Source organism: Leuciscus leuciscus, assembly GCF_965113295.1.
Source record: "Leuciscus leuciscus genome assembly, chromosome: 1".
NCBI lineage: Eukaryota > Metazoa > Chordata > Actinopteri > Cypriniformes > Leuciscidae > Leuciscus > Leuciscus leuciscus.
In genome coordinates, this window is record NC_138725.1 from 63,759,939 (window position 1) to 63,778,088 (window position 18,150).

Sequence of the window (18,150 nt, forward strand, 5' to 3'; positions counted from 1 at the left end):
TCATCAGTGCCCACCGCTCCACCTCAGAATGTCGCTATCCAGTCCTCAACAGCCACTCAGCTTGATGTCACATGGGACCCTCCTCCAGTGGAGGCCCAAAATGGGGATATTCAAGGCTATAAGGTACAACACTTCAGTGTGCCTCAGCAATTCAAAGATCAATTCAAAACTAAAACAGTGGTTCTTTGAGCGCCCCCTGATGGTGTTCAACACAACTGTGGAAATGCTGTCAGTTACCAGAGAAAATTATTTTGGATCGTCCCTCAGTTCGAAAAAGCAAACAAATTATTGCTTATTTGATATAACATGGTCAACAACGCTACATTGGCTAAACCAATACTGTGAGTTTAGTGAGGGACGAAAGATGAGTATGTGTGACCTGACAAAGCCAATATACTTTTGAGGCCCGTTCACTCCAAGAATGATAACTATAATGATAACTATATAAGCGTCCACACCAGCGTACAATATGGTTCTGCATGCGCTGCAGTTTGTTGTCTGCCACCTTAAATGCTCGAGGTCTGATTCTGATTGGCTGTCAATGTTTTTATCATTCATCAGCTGGAGAAAAAAAATGCTGGAGAAAATGAATCCAATTATAATGTTCTACTGTGATATGACAAGTTGTGGAGTGGACTCTGCTGTTTTTTTACATTAATATTACTGATAGTGTGACTACTGCTTTATAGTGACTATATATATATATATATATATATATATAGAGAGAGAGAGAGAGAGAGAGAGAGAGAGAGAGAGAGAGATTGTTTTAAAACTGCATTGCATTTTTTCAGAAATGAAACACTTCTGTGGTTTCAGTGATTTTCAACAAACTTCCATGGGGGCCTCAAGATGACTTAAAATTAGTTAAAATAAGACAAAACAAGCATGAAAATAAGCTGAAACAACTACATTTTTTATACAATATATATATATATATATATATATATATATATATATATATATATATATATATATATATATATATATATTGAATATACATCTTTCTAGTTATGCAAAGCTTTAAAATATTTTATTGGGTAGAAATTTGAGTGAGGGATGGCCTCCAAATATTGTTTTGGACAATGGGGTTCCTTGAAGTAAAAAAATAAGTTCAGATCCACTGCTTTAAAGTACTAAAATTATAAATTCTTTGTTTCTTGTTACAATTTATATAAGTACTAGACAGTGCATAGGTCTAAATTAGATGCTCTAAATGCCCATTCACACCAAGGACAATAAATTTAACGATAATTATAACTATAAAGTTTTAATAATCGTTCTAATTCAATGAGAATAGGAAAGTCACTTTCAGAAAAAAATGTATAATTTTTTTCCAGCTGATTAACAATAAAAACTCTGACAGCCAATCAGAATGCACCAGACTTAAACAAGCTTGAGGTTCTAATAAACAACGTTATTGTGCATTGGTTTGGACGCTAATATAATTACCATTACCTTAATAGTTATCGTTCTTGGGCTTAAGACAAGCCTGCATTCTTGCAAAAATAGGCTTTTATTCTACTATATTACTGTAGTATAGAATAATAACTAGGTGACTAATTGATCCTTAGCCTGATAGACTGATTTAATCAGACTTGGTCTGAAAAGTTTGAGGACTGCTGCTCTAAAATATTAAGCTTAATAGCCCGTCTGATTGACGAATTCTGAAGTTATTCATTTGTACTATTTGTCTTGCTAGATTTATTATTGGGAGTTTCAGCTGCAGAATGAGACTGAGCGACTCCGCACTCTCTTCCTGCCGGAGCTGAGCGTGAAGCTGAAGAACTTGACTGGCTACACCACCTACATGATCAGCGTGGCTGCCTTCAACGCAGCAGGGGACGGCCCGCGCTCGCTGCCCACCAGAGGGCGCACTCAGCAAGCAGGTGACCATGGGACTGAATGCAAAATGCATCAATCAACAACCAGTGAAGTGACCTTCATGCTTAACCCGCGTTGGGAGAATGTCCTAGATCTTTGATCCCACTGTTTTCCCAAAAATCCCTGCTGGAAAGGTTATTCATTTTCAATTGGACGGATCACATCAAATGGATTGCATGAGGGCTATGGTTTTAGATTATGAAGGAGAATCATGGGGGGTAGTCTGTTGGAACGGAAGCTCATGACAGTTCATTTAGGACCGGGTGCTGGGAACTGGGTTTGAGAAAATGGGCCACATATTGAGGAAGTGTTTTTTGGCAGGTCAGCTTAAGAAGAACTCTGTTCCAAGTGATTGAGAAAAGTTAATTCAGCCTTGTTCCGCTCCCTTAAAGACTGTGACAGTGTAGTGAGGAAGTAACAATGAGAACAGTACAGGCGAGACTGAATCTTGGCTCAGCTTACACTAAGACACTGGGAGATGAGCCAACCCAAGTCTCCGTGCCAATCTTCCGGAGGGCAAACTAACTCCTTGAATTACTGCAACATTACCCTGACCTATAACAGCAGAAGAGTGCTTAAATATACATGTGCTGAAAAGTACTTTTTGATGATTTTTTTAAAAAATCTAGCTGTGTCCAGGATCAAAAATATCTTTTGACACCCCTGCCAAATAGTGGGTGAATTGAGGAAAAATAATAAATAATACAGTATAAAATAAAAATAAAGAAGGAAATATTTCTTATCAGCATTATTGACAACTTTCATTATATAGTGTATATAATGAAGTCAGTCAAAAATAAAAATAAAGTATTCAGCAAGGATGCATTAATTAAATCCATCAAAAATTACTATTAAGTCAATTGGAATAGATTGGAATAGATTTATATTTCAAATAAATACTGTTCTTTTGAACTTTCTATTTATCAAAGAATCCTGAAAAAATGATATACTGTATCACGGTGTCCAAAAAAATATGTTTTTAAACTGTTTTCAACATTGATAATTAGCAGAAATGTTTCTTGAGCAACAAATCATCATATTATAAAGATCTCTGAAGGATCATGTGACACTGAAGACTGGAGTAATGATGCTGAAAATACAGAAATCACAGGAATAAATTGCATTAAAATAGGATTCATTGAAAAATCCCAATCCCAAACTTTTGAATGCTATAATAGTATAGTGTATGATAATTGAAATACTTTTTTACATTATACATCATATACAGGCTAATCTCAGTTTTTTTGTGAAATTGCACCTGTTAAAAAGAACATGTAGACTTATTGTTTTTTTTTGTTTCCATTGCTTTCGTTTCGGTAGCTTAAGGTCAAGAAAAATTTGAGTTTAACAGCTGTTTTACGTTTTTTTTTTCTTTCTAAAAGACACATAACAGATTTTGACTTTACAACTTGATTTAAACCACATATTATGTTCAAGTTCTTAATAAAGTTACCAACTAACTGCGAGTAACTGTTTTATTTCCATTTTTACTTGCGTTTAGTTGGTAACTTTATATCACTTTGGCAAGCATTCCTTTTTGGCCCTGACTAGATCTATGGAATCAAACAATCATAATGCATGAAACTGTGTTAGATGTTTAATGAGCGCTCTTTAACTCCACAGCTCCAAGCGCTCCCAGTTTTATCCACTTTAGTGAACTCACCACTACCTCAGTCAACATGTCCTGGGGTGAGCCCAAGCAGCCCAATGGCATCGTGGAGGGATACCGCGTGGTCTACGAGCCCTGCACGCCTGTGGATGGTGAGAAACTACACCACACTAAAAGCTTTTGGCTGAGCAAATTATAGAGGTAGCTTTCCGTCAGCAGCTGATTTACACCATTTTCTTTTTACGTCATGTTTTTTTTAAACTTACAAATGTCTTAAATTTGCTCTCCAAATCTGGTCAAGATGAGGCTTCTTTTTGGCGTGTAATGAATTGCATTCCTCTTGTGAAGTTTCCCCCCGTTTGCCCTGTTATTCAGCAAGGCATGGTTAAAAAATTGTAATGTGTGGTGCATTGGCCAAATTCCACCATAATTGGGATCAGAGAGGGAATTACTGTGGTCCCATAATGGCTCCAGAGTTGGGGGGGGGGGGACCAGATGTGCTGGGCTGCTGTTTACCAGGCCCGTATCTGAAGAATACGCTTCAAAGAAAAAAGCCCAACTTTCTCTGTTAGTTTAACCCCTAGAGCATGACCTCGTGCAGTGTTCACACGTAAATGTGAATTTAAGTGTAAAACTCTGAAAGCAAAGTCAGTGCTTGCAAAGCAACAAAGTGTTATTTAAGCTCAGGTTTTAGCCTTTACTTCTGCGTAAATTGAATGCTGGATCAGAGAAACCTTGCCTTAAAGTGACACTGAGAGCATATCTTGTATTCTGTCGGCTACACACTCGATTATCAACACATGCCATGTTCGGGAATACTGTGAACACACTGAATACAGTAAACACTGTAGCTGCCTGCTTTAGCAAATGTTGAAGATCAACCGGGTATGTTATGCATACAGAAAATCTGGATACTCCTGCATAAATTTGCATAGTATTCATAACGTAGCTATAGTCACTGTGCAACATGAAGGTGGCTATAAATGGTTAAACAGAACTAACAGAACGGATAAACGGAAGACAAGACCAGTCACAAGTCAGTATGCAAATGTCTATAGGAAAGAAAACCAATCTTTTTTTCAGTATGCTAATATTAAGATGAGTCATGACTGTCAGATAGATGAATGCTGAACATTCTATCAATATAAGCCAATGGAACATTTTGAAACTTTAATTGTAGAGGTCGCAAAAAGTATACATTTTCTTAAAACCAACATTAGGAAAAAAAAAATATATGACCAGAATTTGTATGTAATTCTATTACTGCACACTCCCATTAAAAGGTTTGGGGCCAGTAACTTTAAAAAAAAAAATTTTTTGAAAGAAGTAAAAAACCCAAAAACATTTGAATTGTCAATATAGTCCACACTGCAAGCTGTGTAATAATTAGTGTTTGTATGTGTCATTGTTAGTGTTTCACTCTAGCGTGGTATCTAGAGTTTGAGTGTTTCCTCTACAGACTCCTCTCCTCACACTTCAGGTGTCAGTAAGATTGTCACAGTGGATGTGAAGGGCAGTGCCCCCTTGTGGATGAAAATCAAGGATCTGGCAGACGGAGTGACCTACAACTTCCGCATCCGTGCTAAAACCCTTACCTATGGACCAGAGGTCGAGGCCAACATCACCACTGGCCCTGGAGAAGGTCTTGTTGCCTCATATTTAGCCCAATTTGCTATTTTGTTACACTAATAAATCTAAAGCGTATAATTTAATTGCATTTTATTGCCCTATTTTGTTATACAGGTGCTCCGGGGCCTCCGGGAGAGCCATTTATCTCTCGTTACGGCTCGGCCCTCACTCTCCACTGGTCCAGCGGTGACCCCGGCCGTGCTCCCATCTCACGCTATGTTATAGAGGCAAGACCATCTGGTGAGTTGAAGAAACAGAAATAGTATAGAAACACAGTATTTAAGGTCATTACAGAGGGAATAATGGCATCTCACCACCAACAGATGAAGGACTGTGGGATATTCTAATCAAGGACATCCCTAAAGAGGTGACATCGTACACTCTTAACCTGGATACTCTCAGAGAAGGGGTCACCTATGACTTCCGTGTCATCGCGGTGAATGACTATGGCTACGGTTCTCCAAGCACCCCTTCTCCTTCAATATCAGGTGAGTAAACTTGAACAAGCATGCCAGGAAGCCTAAACGGTTTTGTGTTTCATTGTGGAAACCCAATTTTCTGCTTCTTTTCTCTTTTTTACCAGCCCAAAAGGTCTCCCCCTTTTATGAGGAATGGTGGTTTCTGGTGGTTATTGCTCTCGTGGGCCTCATTTTCATCCTTCTGCTTATCTTCATCCTCATCATACGAGGCCAGAGCAAAAAATACACCAAGAAAACAGACTCAGGTAGGTTGATAAGCCAAAAACACTCAAAATAGATCCATAATCTCTCTCACTTACCCTGATTGCCCTGTCTCTTTTTGCAAACTCGCGTGACTAAAGTGAGATGGACTCAATATAAGCTTTATTTTCCCATCACTGGTGGGTATCGTCATAGTGCTCTGGGAAAAAGTGATTTTCCACTTGAGAGATGCACAAAGAATCAATAGCAGTGTGTGTTTGCTTCATTTGGTTGTGGTCATTACTATCAAAATGACTGCTGACTCATTTTGCTGCCTCGGAGGGAGGCGGTCTGCTGCCTCAAGCAAAATTGCATCACTCATCATCTCATGTCTTCTCTCAGCTTGGGAAAGAAAGTGACATTCAAGTCTTTTCTCACTATTCTTGAGTTAGTTCCAAACAAAACTCAGTGGTTTTGCCAGTTGCAGACTGGACCACAAACCCTTAAAGCTGTGGCAACTAGGGGTGACGGTGTAGAACACACTGCAAATCTGAGCTGTCAGACGTTCAATATCTGCCTGACGTTGTTGACGGGCGAACAAGTCTTTATGACTGACCTAACTCTTTATTCCCAGTTGGATTGATAAAAAAAAAACAAGTGCATTTATTCCTAAAAGTTGCATAAAGTCAACCGGTTAGATTAGAACTTGTCAGATCAAGAAAGCCTTTCTAGTTTTGTGTGCAATTTGCATGAGGTGGTTACTGACTGTGGGCTCCAAGCATGTTGCATCTTCTGCTTAGAGTTCTGGGGAGGTCGAGTTGCGTGCTGATCTCTGAGTGTGGGAGGGATTCTCACATGGCTGCCTCTGAGCTCGGTCAGCGTCTAGTGCTGTGCCAGGGTCAGTCAACAGGGTTGTGGATGTGTGAGTAGCACAAGGGAAGTGTTTGTGTAGGACACAAAGGGCTTCTCTCAAGATACTCCCCACCCGCCTGGCCCCGTTCGGTCCTGATCTATTGGTGCCGGTTTGTTTAACTGAAGTCCAGTGAGGCCAGAAGTTCTGCAAGGTGGGAGATCACACTGTCCATCTAGGCTGAGAGGTCACTGCTCTCTCACCTCCATGGAATCACACTTCAGTAAGACTCTGAGCCTTTGAGATCAGAGGTCTTCTGACTTTAGAAGATGTGTGCTGGATGACCTAGTGAGATTTGACTTGCCTATCTGCCATGGTCAAGTACACAACAAGGCCAAACCCAGAGCCATTCCACTAGAGAGTAGCCGTTCGAGATCTAGGATGGTAGGCACAAAAAGTTGTTAGATCAAGTGAGATATGTATTTGCATAACAATACAGGGACATTATTACGTTTTTTTAAGTGCAGATATATGGTTAGTTGAATTTAGGATTGATAGATGTGATATGATTGCCGCCACAGTTGTCATGATCCTCCTAGATTGTCTTCTTATCTTCTGTCTGTAGGTGCCCACTCAAACTGCACATCTCTGCCCCTATCCCATGGAGAGATGGTGCGGCTGGATGAAGGACGCTTCCCTGCGCTGGAGCTCAACAACCGTCGACTCTCTGTCAAAAATTCCTTCTGCCGTAAGAACGGAATCTACACCCGGTTAGTATATGCATAAAACATGATTTCCATCCATTGTATATATACATATACAGTGATATCACTTCACAGAGCAACTCTTCTAACTGAATATATATTAAAATAGTGCTAATGTGATATTTTTTCTGGAAATTTTCTTTGGGGTAAACACTGTCAGTATGCTGTTGAGGACATCATTTGCACAATGGCTTTAATTCCCAAATGGCTACAAACAAAGAGCCAGAGAGGAATGTATTCTGTCCACACACAGAGCTTTGGCCGAGCCGTTGATTTAAATTCTACTTCAGGCGTCCATTAAATGGATTGAGTTGGCATGGATTTTAATGACAGTCGCTCTTTTCAAATTTCCAACTGCAGTCTGTCAGCTGAAAGAACACACCAGATTGTGGAAGTTGGACAACTCAGACCTCCCTCCTTTGTGTCTTATTGACATTCAAAGTGCATTCTGTAGAAATTTACTATTTATGTAAGCTACTTCAACAAAGCATCTTTCTTCACATGCTCTTGCGCTAAGATCAGACTATATTCATGATGGTCATACCATGTCCACGGTTGCTTAAGGACTAAGAGAAAGATCTAAAAGACAGTACGTTATTCGATGACATTTAGGGGGTTTCACGTTTTTTTTAAGGACATTTTATAGATAATTTTCTGGGCACATTTTTTTTTTTTTTTTTTTTTGAGGCTTGCCACAGGCAACCCAAAATATATGTTGTCACTTCTTGCACATTTAGCCAAACGTCAGCCACAACTTTGAAGTCCTTATTATCTACAATAAATTGATTATTAATGACAGCATGTAGGTTTTGTCTTTATTGTCTGATACAGATCATAACACTTTTTTCTAACCAGTTGCGATCCAACATATTTACACACTGCAAGCCAATCAGAGCATATTTGGTGTTTAGTTTGCAATTAGGTGGACCACGATTTTGGACCAATGAGATTTCATGGTGGGTGGAGCTACACAATGTGACACTTGCAGAAAGAGAAATTAAATGACCGATGTATTCGAAAAGCTTGAGCAACTGCTGTTGCTAATAATTAGCTCATTGGGCGAATGTGACCAGGTTGCATATTTTCACTAACCTTGTCAAACATTGTTTGAAAACGTTCAGTGTAATATGTCGAATTAAAACAGTTTAGTACATGTATCTCATCCTTTGAAGGCGTTCAAGCCTTAATTGATTGGGTCAGACCTCCCTCAAACCTTCTGTAGTTCACACCCTGCTTCAGGACTACTGCAGACACTTTGGATTTGGACATATTTGCATGTACAGTGTACAATAATGGTCTACAGTATTATAATGTAGTTTCTTTACGAAGGAGTTTGAAGGCTACTTAACGTGATTGGATGAAGGGATGGGTCTGCTTCAAGCTTCCTCTGCTGGTAATTGGAGAAGCCGCTCTGCGCCCATTATACTGGAATGTGCTGGGGGGTTTGTGCTGGTCCTCTGCCCAGATGCAGAGGCCCAGATTTGGGATCAAAGAGCCTGAGTAGCGAAGAACTTCCACTTTGGATGCAGTCCTGATAATGAGCTCGCATCAAGATTGAGTCACGAGAGATATCTTTGATAGAGGTAGAAAAGGAAAGGGTTTGGTATGGGACGGAAGAGATAGAGGCGAGAGATTGGGATGGATAAAAAGAATGGACGACCTCGGCGCTCGTGAATAATTGAAGCCCCTTTCTGGCTTCTGAGGGGTGTTGGGGGCTGTTTAAAGTGGCTCCGCCTCTCCGCTTCAACCTTTCTCAAACCTCAGCCTCCTCTGAATTTTAAACAGATACAATGTCATAACCCTCCCTCCCCCTAGGTCTCTTGCTTTATTCCCAGAGGCCCAATTTTTGTCGGGACAACCCTTCCACCACCAAAGCTTTCCGTTAGTATACAGCTTGCGCATGGTCCTCTTGTTCATTTTCAGGTTGAACAAAGCTTCATATGTTTTGCCATTGATGCTATCAGCTAGTGGATGCCATGTTTTTCACAAACCCTCTTGCTTATCAGATATTCCTTTTACTCATTAGTTCTCCGCGTGCTTCTTTAAAGTTTTTCCCTGTGTGTTATTTCAGCTTGATTTATAAGCCAACTGAAGTAAAGGGAAGCTTAGCAGCCTCAGTTCAAAAGCTAATGTCTCCAGTGACCTTGGCTTTGAGCATATCAGACCTCATTATGGCAAATCAAGTAAACCCATCCTACTATGCGGCGATCCTTCTACCTTCCTTTTTAACGAGCACAACCCCTTTTAACAGTTCGTCCACAGTAGCGCCCAATGAGTGGATGATTCCCTGTCCCTTTCCCTTCAGAAGTCTCATCATCTGTTGTTTCTCCTGGACTGTATAGACTGCTCTATGAGTGTATTCATCCAATCAAAATAAGCTTTGATCCATGATGATGCTACATCATTGGGTCTTTATGAGTTCCTCGTGATGTCTTTAAAACTCCTACGCAGTCGAGTCCACATTAAGTGATAATTTACAGTCTGCTTCAAAGAAAAAGCACCATGAAAGTATCAGAAAAGTGGCCCATATGATTTGTGCACTAAATTCCAAGTCTTTTGAAACCATGCTGTAATTTGGTGTGAAGAACAGGATGAAATGTCTTGATTTAGGGCTGTTCCAATATACAGGTAAAACCGATATATTTTAAAAATGAAATATTGATATTGTGTTAATACACATATGATAATATTGTAAATAACCCAGCAACCAGTATCTTGTTGACTCTCCAACATGGTATTGCACCTTAACGTTGGTTGCCACCCATAATAATACAGAAAAAAAGATGAAAAAGAAGGTGACGATGCAGTGTGTAGCTACTACTGCGCCACAAAATTTACTCTACCCGCACAAAAAAGTTTGCTCACTGATGTGGACGTTTTTTGGATTTGGTAAAGAGGACGGGTTGTTAAAAACCTCTGTCTGGAGGAAGTGTAGTTCAACAGTTCTTTTTGCACACTTTTGTACTGTTATGGTTACAAACTATTTTCGCCTTCATACACTTGAATTTTTATATGTTTTTGTGAAAACACAATATAAAGATGAATTTGACGTTATAGTCATAATCGTTTTGGCCACGATAATCCTGTAGTGAAAATGTAATATTGTGAAAGACCTATTTTAACTTAAAGGGATATTGAATTGAAATGAAATCTCTGATGTTAATGGGAGAGTTCACCCCAAAAAAAACTGTCAACTGTTTGATTTTCCATATTCTTCAAAATATCTTCTTTTGTGTTCAACAGAAGAAAGAAATTCATACAGGTTTTGAACGACTTAGGGTGTCGTTCTTAAATTTAAATTTTTGGGTGAACTCTCCTTTTAACATCAAGGATTTCATTTAATCAGTGAATTAGTAAATGATTTCTCTGTGTGTTGGTCCTCCAGATCTCCACCGCGACCCAGTCCCGGCAGCCTGCACTACTCTGATGAAGATGTCAGCATCAAGTACAATGACTTGGTCCCAGCTGAGAGCAGCAGCCTGACCGAGAAGCCCTCAGAAGTGTCTGATTCACAGGTGATTCACCCCAAAAAGGCAAATAATTTTTTGAATAATCTGTTTTCTGGAATCAAAATGGACTTAAGTCTTAAAACATGTTGCTGATCTTATCGCCCTTGATTCATCTGTGCATGTTATTCCTGAAAAAATAGAAAAAAAGTCAAATAACTTGCTCTGCCTTTGAAATGACTTTCTGTTTAGGCTTACATCACAAATCCCTCTTATTTGTCAACCCCTCCCCCTAACCGCCTGACTTCAGTCTGGTATAAAATGCCCACTGTTTCCAATTCAATGAATTGCTAAATCAGGTCCTGTCTAGCATCTTTCTCACTGAATACCCCATTTCACTCCTAAATACACATCGATTCACTTGACTGTATTCACATGTCAAGTGTATTCACACACACATTCACATGTTTTCACATGTTTTCTTTGGTCAGCAGGCTTGTGGTTGTCATTTAACATTGTAAATGAAGTGTTGAACACACAAAACACTACAGACCATCCCCCACAGGGAAGACAAACCACAGAAGGGGTCTTTTTAACATCTGGATTGTTTTTCTAAGACAGCATTTTCTTAGAAAGTGATTAAATGGAGAACAAATGGAGATGTTTGCTTAAAGGAGTAGTTCATTTTCAAATAAAAATTTGCCCATAATTTACTCACCCTCAAGCCATCCCAGGTGTATATGACTTTCTTCTTTCAGACGAATACAATCGTAGTTATATTAAAAATATATCCTGGCTCTTCCAAGTTTTGTAATGGCAGTGGATTGCAACCAACAGATTGAAGCTCAAAAACGAGCATCCATTCGTCATAAACGAACTTCACATGGCACCGGGGGGTTAATAAAGGCCTTCTGAAGCGAAGCCATGCATTTCTGTAAGAAAAAATAGTCATATTTAAAACTTTATAAAGTAAAATAACTAGGTTTTGGCCAAACGAACATACGGATTGTGCAACTTGCGAGTGATGCGACGCACTGCTGATATTTATGCTACGCCATGACGCACTACGCTACTTCTGACGTCATAAGTTTCGTGAGTTGCGCATTAGGGGTAAGTAAACTGCCTAGTTGCCCTAAACGGCTTAGCTCCAGTCTATTTAACGGATCTTCTATCGCCCTATAATCCATCGCGCTCTTTAAGATCACTAAATTCAAGGCTTTTGGTCATACCTAGGATATCCAGAACCACCAAAGGAGGGAGAGCGTTTTCACATTTGGCTCCAAAACTCTGGAATAGTCTTCCTGATGCTGTTCGTTGCTCAGACTCGCTCTCCCAGTTTAAAACTAGATTAAAGTCGCATTTCTTCAGCCAGGCATTCTTATAATCCTACAGTTCAAACTACAATCCGGCCTCTAGCTCATAAATGCCAGAGGAGAACTGGCCCCCGACTGAGCCTGGGTTCTCCCAAGGTTTTTTTTTTTTTTCTCCATTAGGTCACCTGATGGAGTTTTAGGACACCATTAGGTCACTTGATGGAGTTTTTCGGTTCCTTGCCACTGTTGCCTTTGGCTTGCTCAGTTGGGGATATTTTGGGGATATTTAATTTAATTTTATCAATCAATAAATTCCTCTTGAAACAAACTTTGTTGTATTATTTTAATTTAATACTGTGAAGCTGCTTTGATACAATCTGTATTGTGAAAAGCGCTATACAAATATACTTGACTTGACTTGACTATGGCCGTTTAGCTGGAAGCTAGAATTTTACTTTGTAACGTGTTAAATATGAATATTTTTCTTACACAAACTCATCGTTCATGGATGGATGCGCACTTTTGAGCTTCAATCTGTTGGTTGCAATCCACTGCCATTATAAAACTTGGAAGAGCCAGGATATGTTTTTAATATAACTCCGATTGTATTCGTCTGAAAGAAGAAAGTCATACACCTAGTATAGCTTGAGGGTGAGTAAATCATGGGCTAATTTGCATTTGAAAGTGAACTAATCCTTTAAGTCTTCTGCCTCTTATAGGCTTCTCCTGACCAAATAAATAAATAAAAAACTAGTAATCTCACCTGTCTCCTCTAGAGATCTCAAGAATATCACTCCTTTTAGTGTACATCAGCAATTCATTTGTCTGCATTTTAGAAGAAATATAAGAGACAAAGTTGGTACTTAAAAAAATAAATGAAAAAAAGCAGAGAACTTCTCTAAATCTCTTGAAAGAGCAATGAAAAGGAGAAAATGTTCCTATGGGCCTTCAAAATGCCATTTATTTAAGCTGAACCATTATTTCTACAAAAACACATTAAATATATGATGATAAGAATGACCTTTCTTTTACAAACTGCTCATCTCATTCCAGACCAGCTGGTCTCATTTCTATGCATTGCCTGGAAAGGAAGGGAAAATGGCTTAAAATGTTTCTCATGTCTGAAATTTTCCCATCTCTTCTCTTCATGTTTGCAGTATTTGATACAGTTAATGAAACTAGGGCTTATAGTGTCATGGGGATTGGTGAATCATTTGTCCCAAGCTGTGAGAAAGTAGGGGGCACTCCTCTTGTTTTGAGCATTTGTCTTTCCTCACACAATCCCACTGGGAGCTTTTTGCCTATTTGTCAGGTACCCAAACTATAATAACATTCCTCCTTCAAAGAAAACCCTCCTACCATGCCACACTTTAGCATAATATCATCGTAAACAAGCGATATGGGTTTTAATTTAGTCCCTCTCTGACAGCTAGTTTGAGTAGAGCATTTCTGAGAACCATCTGTCATCGTTCCTCATTCTGATTTTGATTTGTCATCTGTGAGGTTCTGTAAATACTGTTTTTTGCCCTTTCAGGAGGCGCTTAAGTTTTCATATAAGATCACTGCTCCTCAGAGTTTTGGGTGAGGCTGTAGTTTGTGTCTAGTCTAGTAGAGCAGTGCTGATGATAGGAATCTGTAGAGTAGTTGCTCTTTTCCCTCTCATTAAAACAATAGCTCATATTTAATTTCACCCTAATGGCGCCCTATATATCCTTTTGTGTTTCATATAAAATTATAAAAGTAACAGTAAAAATGACAATATTCTCAGTTTTGGTAAATTATTCCTTCATTTAAAAGGAGTTATGGAGAATGATGTTGTTTTATTCATCTTTAAACAGCTTATTTCATAAATAATTACTTTTTCTACATGTACACTACTATTCAAAAGTTTGAGATCATAGTTTCGCTCACCAAGGCTACATTTTTTTTATTTTGATCAATACAGTAAAAACTGTAATATTGTGAAATATTATTATCATTCCAAATAACTGTTTACTCTTTAACATTTTTAAAATGTAATTTATTCCTGTGATGGTGAAGCTAAATTTTCAGCATCATTACTCCTAGATAGATAGATAGATAGATAGATAGATAGATAGATAGATAGATAGATAGATAGATAGATAGATAGATAGATAGATAGATAGATAGATAGATAGATAGATAGATAGATGGATGGATGGATGGATGGATGGATGGATGGATGGATGGATGGATGGATGGATGGATGGATGGATGGATGGATGGATGGATGGATGGATGGATGGATGGAAAGATAGATAGATAGATAGATAGATAGATAGATAGATAGATAGATAGATAGATAGATCATTATCATTAACATTAACATTAACATTAACATTAACATCATTATCAATGTTGAAAACAGCTTTTTATATATATATATATATATATATATATATATATAAATCTTTCGTAACAATGTACTATAAATGTCTTTATTGATGATCTTTTAGCAGAGGCCAATTAAAAATGGCCACAATGCACAGTTCAAGTACAAGCTATCACAAAAAGTGAAGGTAATGTATAACAGAATATTTCTTTCTCATTCAAAAACAGGGCAGCGACAGCGAGTACGAGTTGGATCCAAACCGGCAGAAGACCCACTCCTTCGTAAACCACTACATCAGTGACCCCACCTACTATAATTCCTGGCGCCGGCAACAGAAGGGCGTCTCTCGGCCTCCGGCGTACGGCTACGCCCAGCCCGACTCGGTGGCGGAACAGGAGTCCCGACCCCACCCGCCTCCGCTGCCACCGTTACCACCTTTGCTACCCCACAGCAATCCCTCCCCGCAGCCGCAGGGCCAGGGCACCCTGTTCAGGCCCAAGGGGAGCCGGACTCCCACCCCGTCACTGCTGTCCTCTGACACCCACAGCCAGCACACCCTGTACAGGCCCCCTAGCAGCCTGGGCACCTCCGCCCAGGTCCCGGCCACAGGATTCTCTTCGTTTGTTTGATACAAGACTCTCATTCCAATGACAACACGCCTGGGAGGGACTCCTGCAGTGTTATTGGTCTGTTCTGTATATTTTCTTTTTTTTCTTTTCTTGCTGCACCGTGTTGGACATCAACAGCTGCTTTTTTTGCCGGGTGTGCAGGTGTATTGTGCGTGCAAGAGCATTGAAACAGACAATCATTCTGAAGGGAATCGGTTTGTTGATTGTACATTTTAAAATATATTCACTTCATCTTTCGCTAAAAAAAGAAATGTGGATATACAGAAAAATTTCCAAAATATAAAAAAAAAACTGACTGCATACATAGCGGAGTCCTAAATTCTGAGACCATCTGGAGTTTTCTTTTTGATATTTTGCAAGGTTCATTTAAGTTTTAGTATTCTGAAACATTTAAGGGGGAAGAAAAGGCAACAGTAGTGGTCTCAGACTTTTGGACCCCAGTGTAAATGTTTTAAAGTGATGAGAACAAACTGCATTTCACATAATGCTGCCGATTTCCAAAGCGCTTATCTTTATAATTCTGTTTTTGTGATATCGCTTCGATGTCAGTCACACAGAAATCAATGACAGAATATTTCTGAAGGGAAAACATTGCAACTGTGAGTTTGTAGCAATGTCGGTCTATTGAAACGGAAGAAAAAGAGAACATTCTGCTTCTTAGACAACAAACTTTGAGAAGGGAAAAGTAAGGAATTTCTGTAAGAAGTTTTTATTTATTTATTTGCTTATATTGCTTATGTCCAACCAAGGAGATGTAGAAAAGGAAGAGGCACTACCATCGTTTCATTATTTTCATCGAATTGTGATACATTTGGGATGGGAATGTGGCTTAGTGAATAATCCAATTTATTCTGCAATAGTTATGGTTAGGATTGGGTCAAAGTTTTTGTATAGTTTGTTGAGGATCAAATCCATAATTTGGAACTACCCCAGCTAACAGGGAACCTTATGTAATGTTCTAACAAGGTTCTCTAAAAGTTATGAACAAACGTTCGTTCGAATGTTCGTTCAAAGTTATCTGGTCTTTAATAATGTTCTCAAAATGTTAGCGCAAAAACATTATTTAAACATCGTTCATGGAATGTTTAGTCGGATTTTGGTTTAACATTTTTCAAATGTTACTACTTGTTTCAGAATATTCTGACAACGTTCAAAAGTTATGTTTCCATAATGTTTCATTATATAACCAAGAAAAAACGTTTAAAAAACTGGTCGTTTTAAACATTCAGAAACATTTTTTTTTCATAACTTCAAAACGTTTTGAGAAAATTTTTTCTTCAAACCCATGGTCGAGTAAGGAAGAGTCACTTCATGGAAAAGTACCTTATTCCCAAGATATATATATTCATGCATTAATCATGCATTTGCATTGCACAAAATATAACAACTGTGAGTTTGTCGGTCTCTAAGGGAGTTTTTTTTCTGCTTCTTATGGGCTGTTTACACGACTGTTTTCAACTAAAAATGGAAAACTTGGTATGCGTTTTGGCCTTTCATTTACACGACAACCTTAAAACGCAAACCTGAAAAAACAATACCGTTTTCGTCTCTGTGTAAACTACAGAAACACTAATTAGTTAACGCGCATGCGTATTACATGTTAAGTCTACATGCGCGTTGTTTTTCTTTACAAAGTGACACCGCCAACTACTGGGCTGGAAGAATAATACAACGATTTTAGTCATTTTCACTGATCCGTGTGAATGAGGAACGTTTTGATAACGTTGTCTGTACGCACAAAGGAAAAACGTTTCTGTTTTTAGTACATCGTTGTCGTGTAAAATTACCCTAAGACCAAGTGAACTTTAACACTAAAGAGCAGAAAAGAAATTTATAGTGAAATGGAATTTCCGAAGGATTCAATACAAGACTGCATTTTAAGGATGTCACACCTGGATGTCTTTGAGGGTATAATAATGCTTTTGGGACAAGAAAAGAAAAGAATCTTAACATTAATACTTGTGTGGTCAAAAGCGATCGCTTCAAAATGTCTTCAAATCTGTAAGATACTGTGTGGGTTAACATCTTCCATTCGTAGTGCACATTAAACACTCATCTTTTGCAACTGAGCTTCATGGACTGACGTCACATTGTCAGTTGAGTCACAAACATCTTCGAGTCGGTCTCACGTTCGGGGTCTGTTGCTCTGAGGCTGTCTGCTCTTTCAAATGACAATACAATTGTATGTATTTCTCTGAATATATTGTAGAATGTGTTTGTACGGTTCACAGTTTGACATAGTGTACACATGCAGCTTACGTGTATGTCAGCAGATATGCTTTATTTATAATCGATTGGTTTTATACTCTAACTTAAGAAGAACAACAGCAGTCTTATGTGGAAACTATTTTAAAGGACTTGAAAATTACGATGATCATGCTTCACAATATCTCCTGTCTTGTTCTCTGTGAGGTGACTATCACTGTACAAAACTTGATGAATTATATTGGACCAAGGCATGGTTCATATCTAAAATAAATTACTCTATTTTTCAGTGTTTTTGTTGAATATCTTGCTTTGGATTTTGAAAGTACATTTTTGATCACATACTGTAAAAAAGATAATAAAGATAATGTAAAAAGCTATAAGTTACCTCACCATATACTTCAAAAGTTTCGGGTTGGTAAGATTTTGAAATGTTTGATCAGAAATACACTAAAACGGGGTCACGTGACGCATCTAATGGAGTAGCAGTGTTGACAACGAGCTCCGGCAAAGCCTTCAAAAATCTCCCTCTCTAGACTCAGTATCATCTCTGAAAGTGCAGAACTTGAATTTAGAAGTTACAAGGCATGCCAAAGAAACAATTTGATTCCAGTCACAAACTTCGCAACAGGAAATTATCGAATATCAGTACTCGCTCCTCTCCGAAAATGGCGGATGCCCTACTGAACCCGAGCGACATGGACACACTGGTGAAGAAAATAACATCAGAAGTCCTGGCGGGCATCGATAAGGTTTTGGAGAATAAAATTGATCCAGTGCTAGAGAAATTGTCGGCGGTAGCAACACATGTC

General features: G+C 38.7%; 1 protein-coding gene across 4 annotated transcripts in view; it reads left to right on the forward strand.

Moving 5' to 3' along the window:
• The window catches only part of sdk2a (sidekick cell adhesion molecule 2a), a 150,919-nt gene extending 133,287 nt beyond the window's left edge, over window positions 1–17,632 (forward strand). For 2 of the 4 annotated variants that reach the window (XM_082140854.1, XM_082140855.1), the window contains 10 exons: window positions 8–123; window positions 1,700–1,886; window positions 3,505–3,642; window positions 4,950–5,132; window positions 5,234–5,359; window positions 5,443–5,607; window positions 5,703–5,843; window positions 7,254–7,398; window positions 10,778–10,907; window positions 14,732–17,632. In XM_082140854.1, the coding sequence (XP_081996980.1) occupies window positions 8–123; window positions 1,700–1,886; window positions 3,505–3,642; window positions 4,950–5,132; window positions 5,234–5,359; window positions 5,443–5,607; window positions 5,703–5,843; window positions 7,254–7,398; window positions 10,778–10,907; window positions 14,732–15,133 (1,733 nt within the window). In that variant the 3' untranslated portion in view covers window positions 15,134–17,632. Of the gene's footprint in view, window positions 1–7; window positions 124–1,699; window positions 1,887–3,504; window positions 3,643–4,949; window positions 5,133–5,233; window positions 5,360–5,442; window positions 5,608–5,702; window positions 5,844–7,253; window positions 7,399–10,777; window positions 10,926–14,731 lie in introns of all 4 variants that reach the window. The other 2 variants (XM_082140852.1, XM_082140853.1) reach the window with 2 other exon arrangements.
• The last annotated feature ends 518 nt before the right edge of the window (window positions 17,633–18,150 follow it).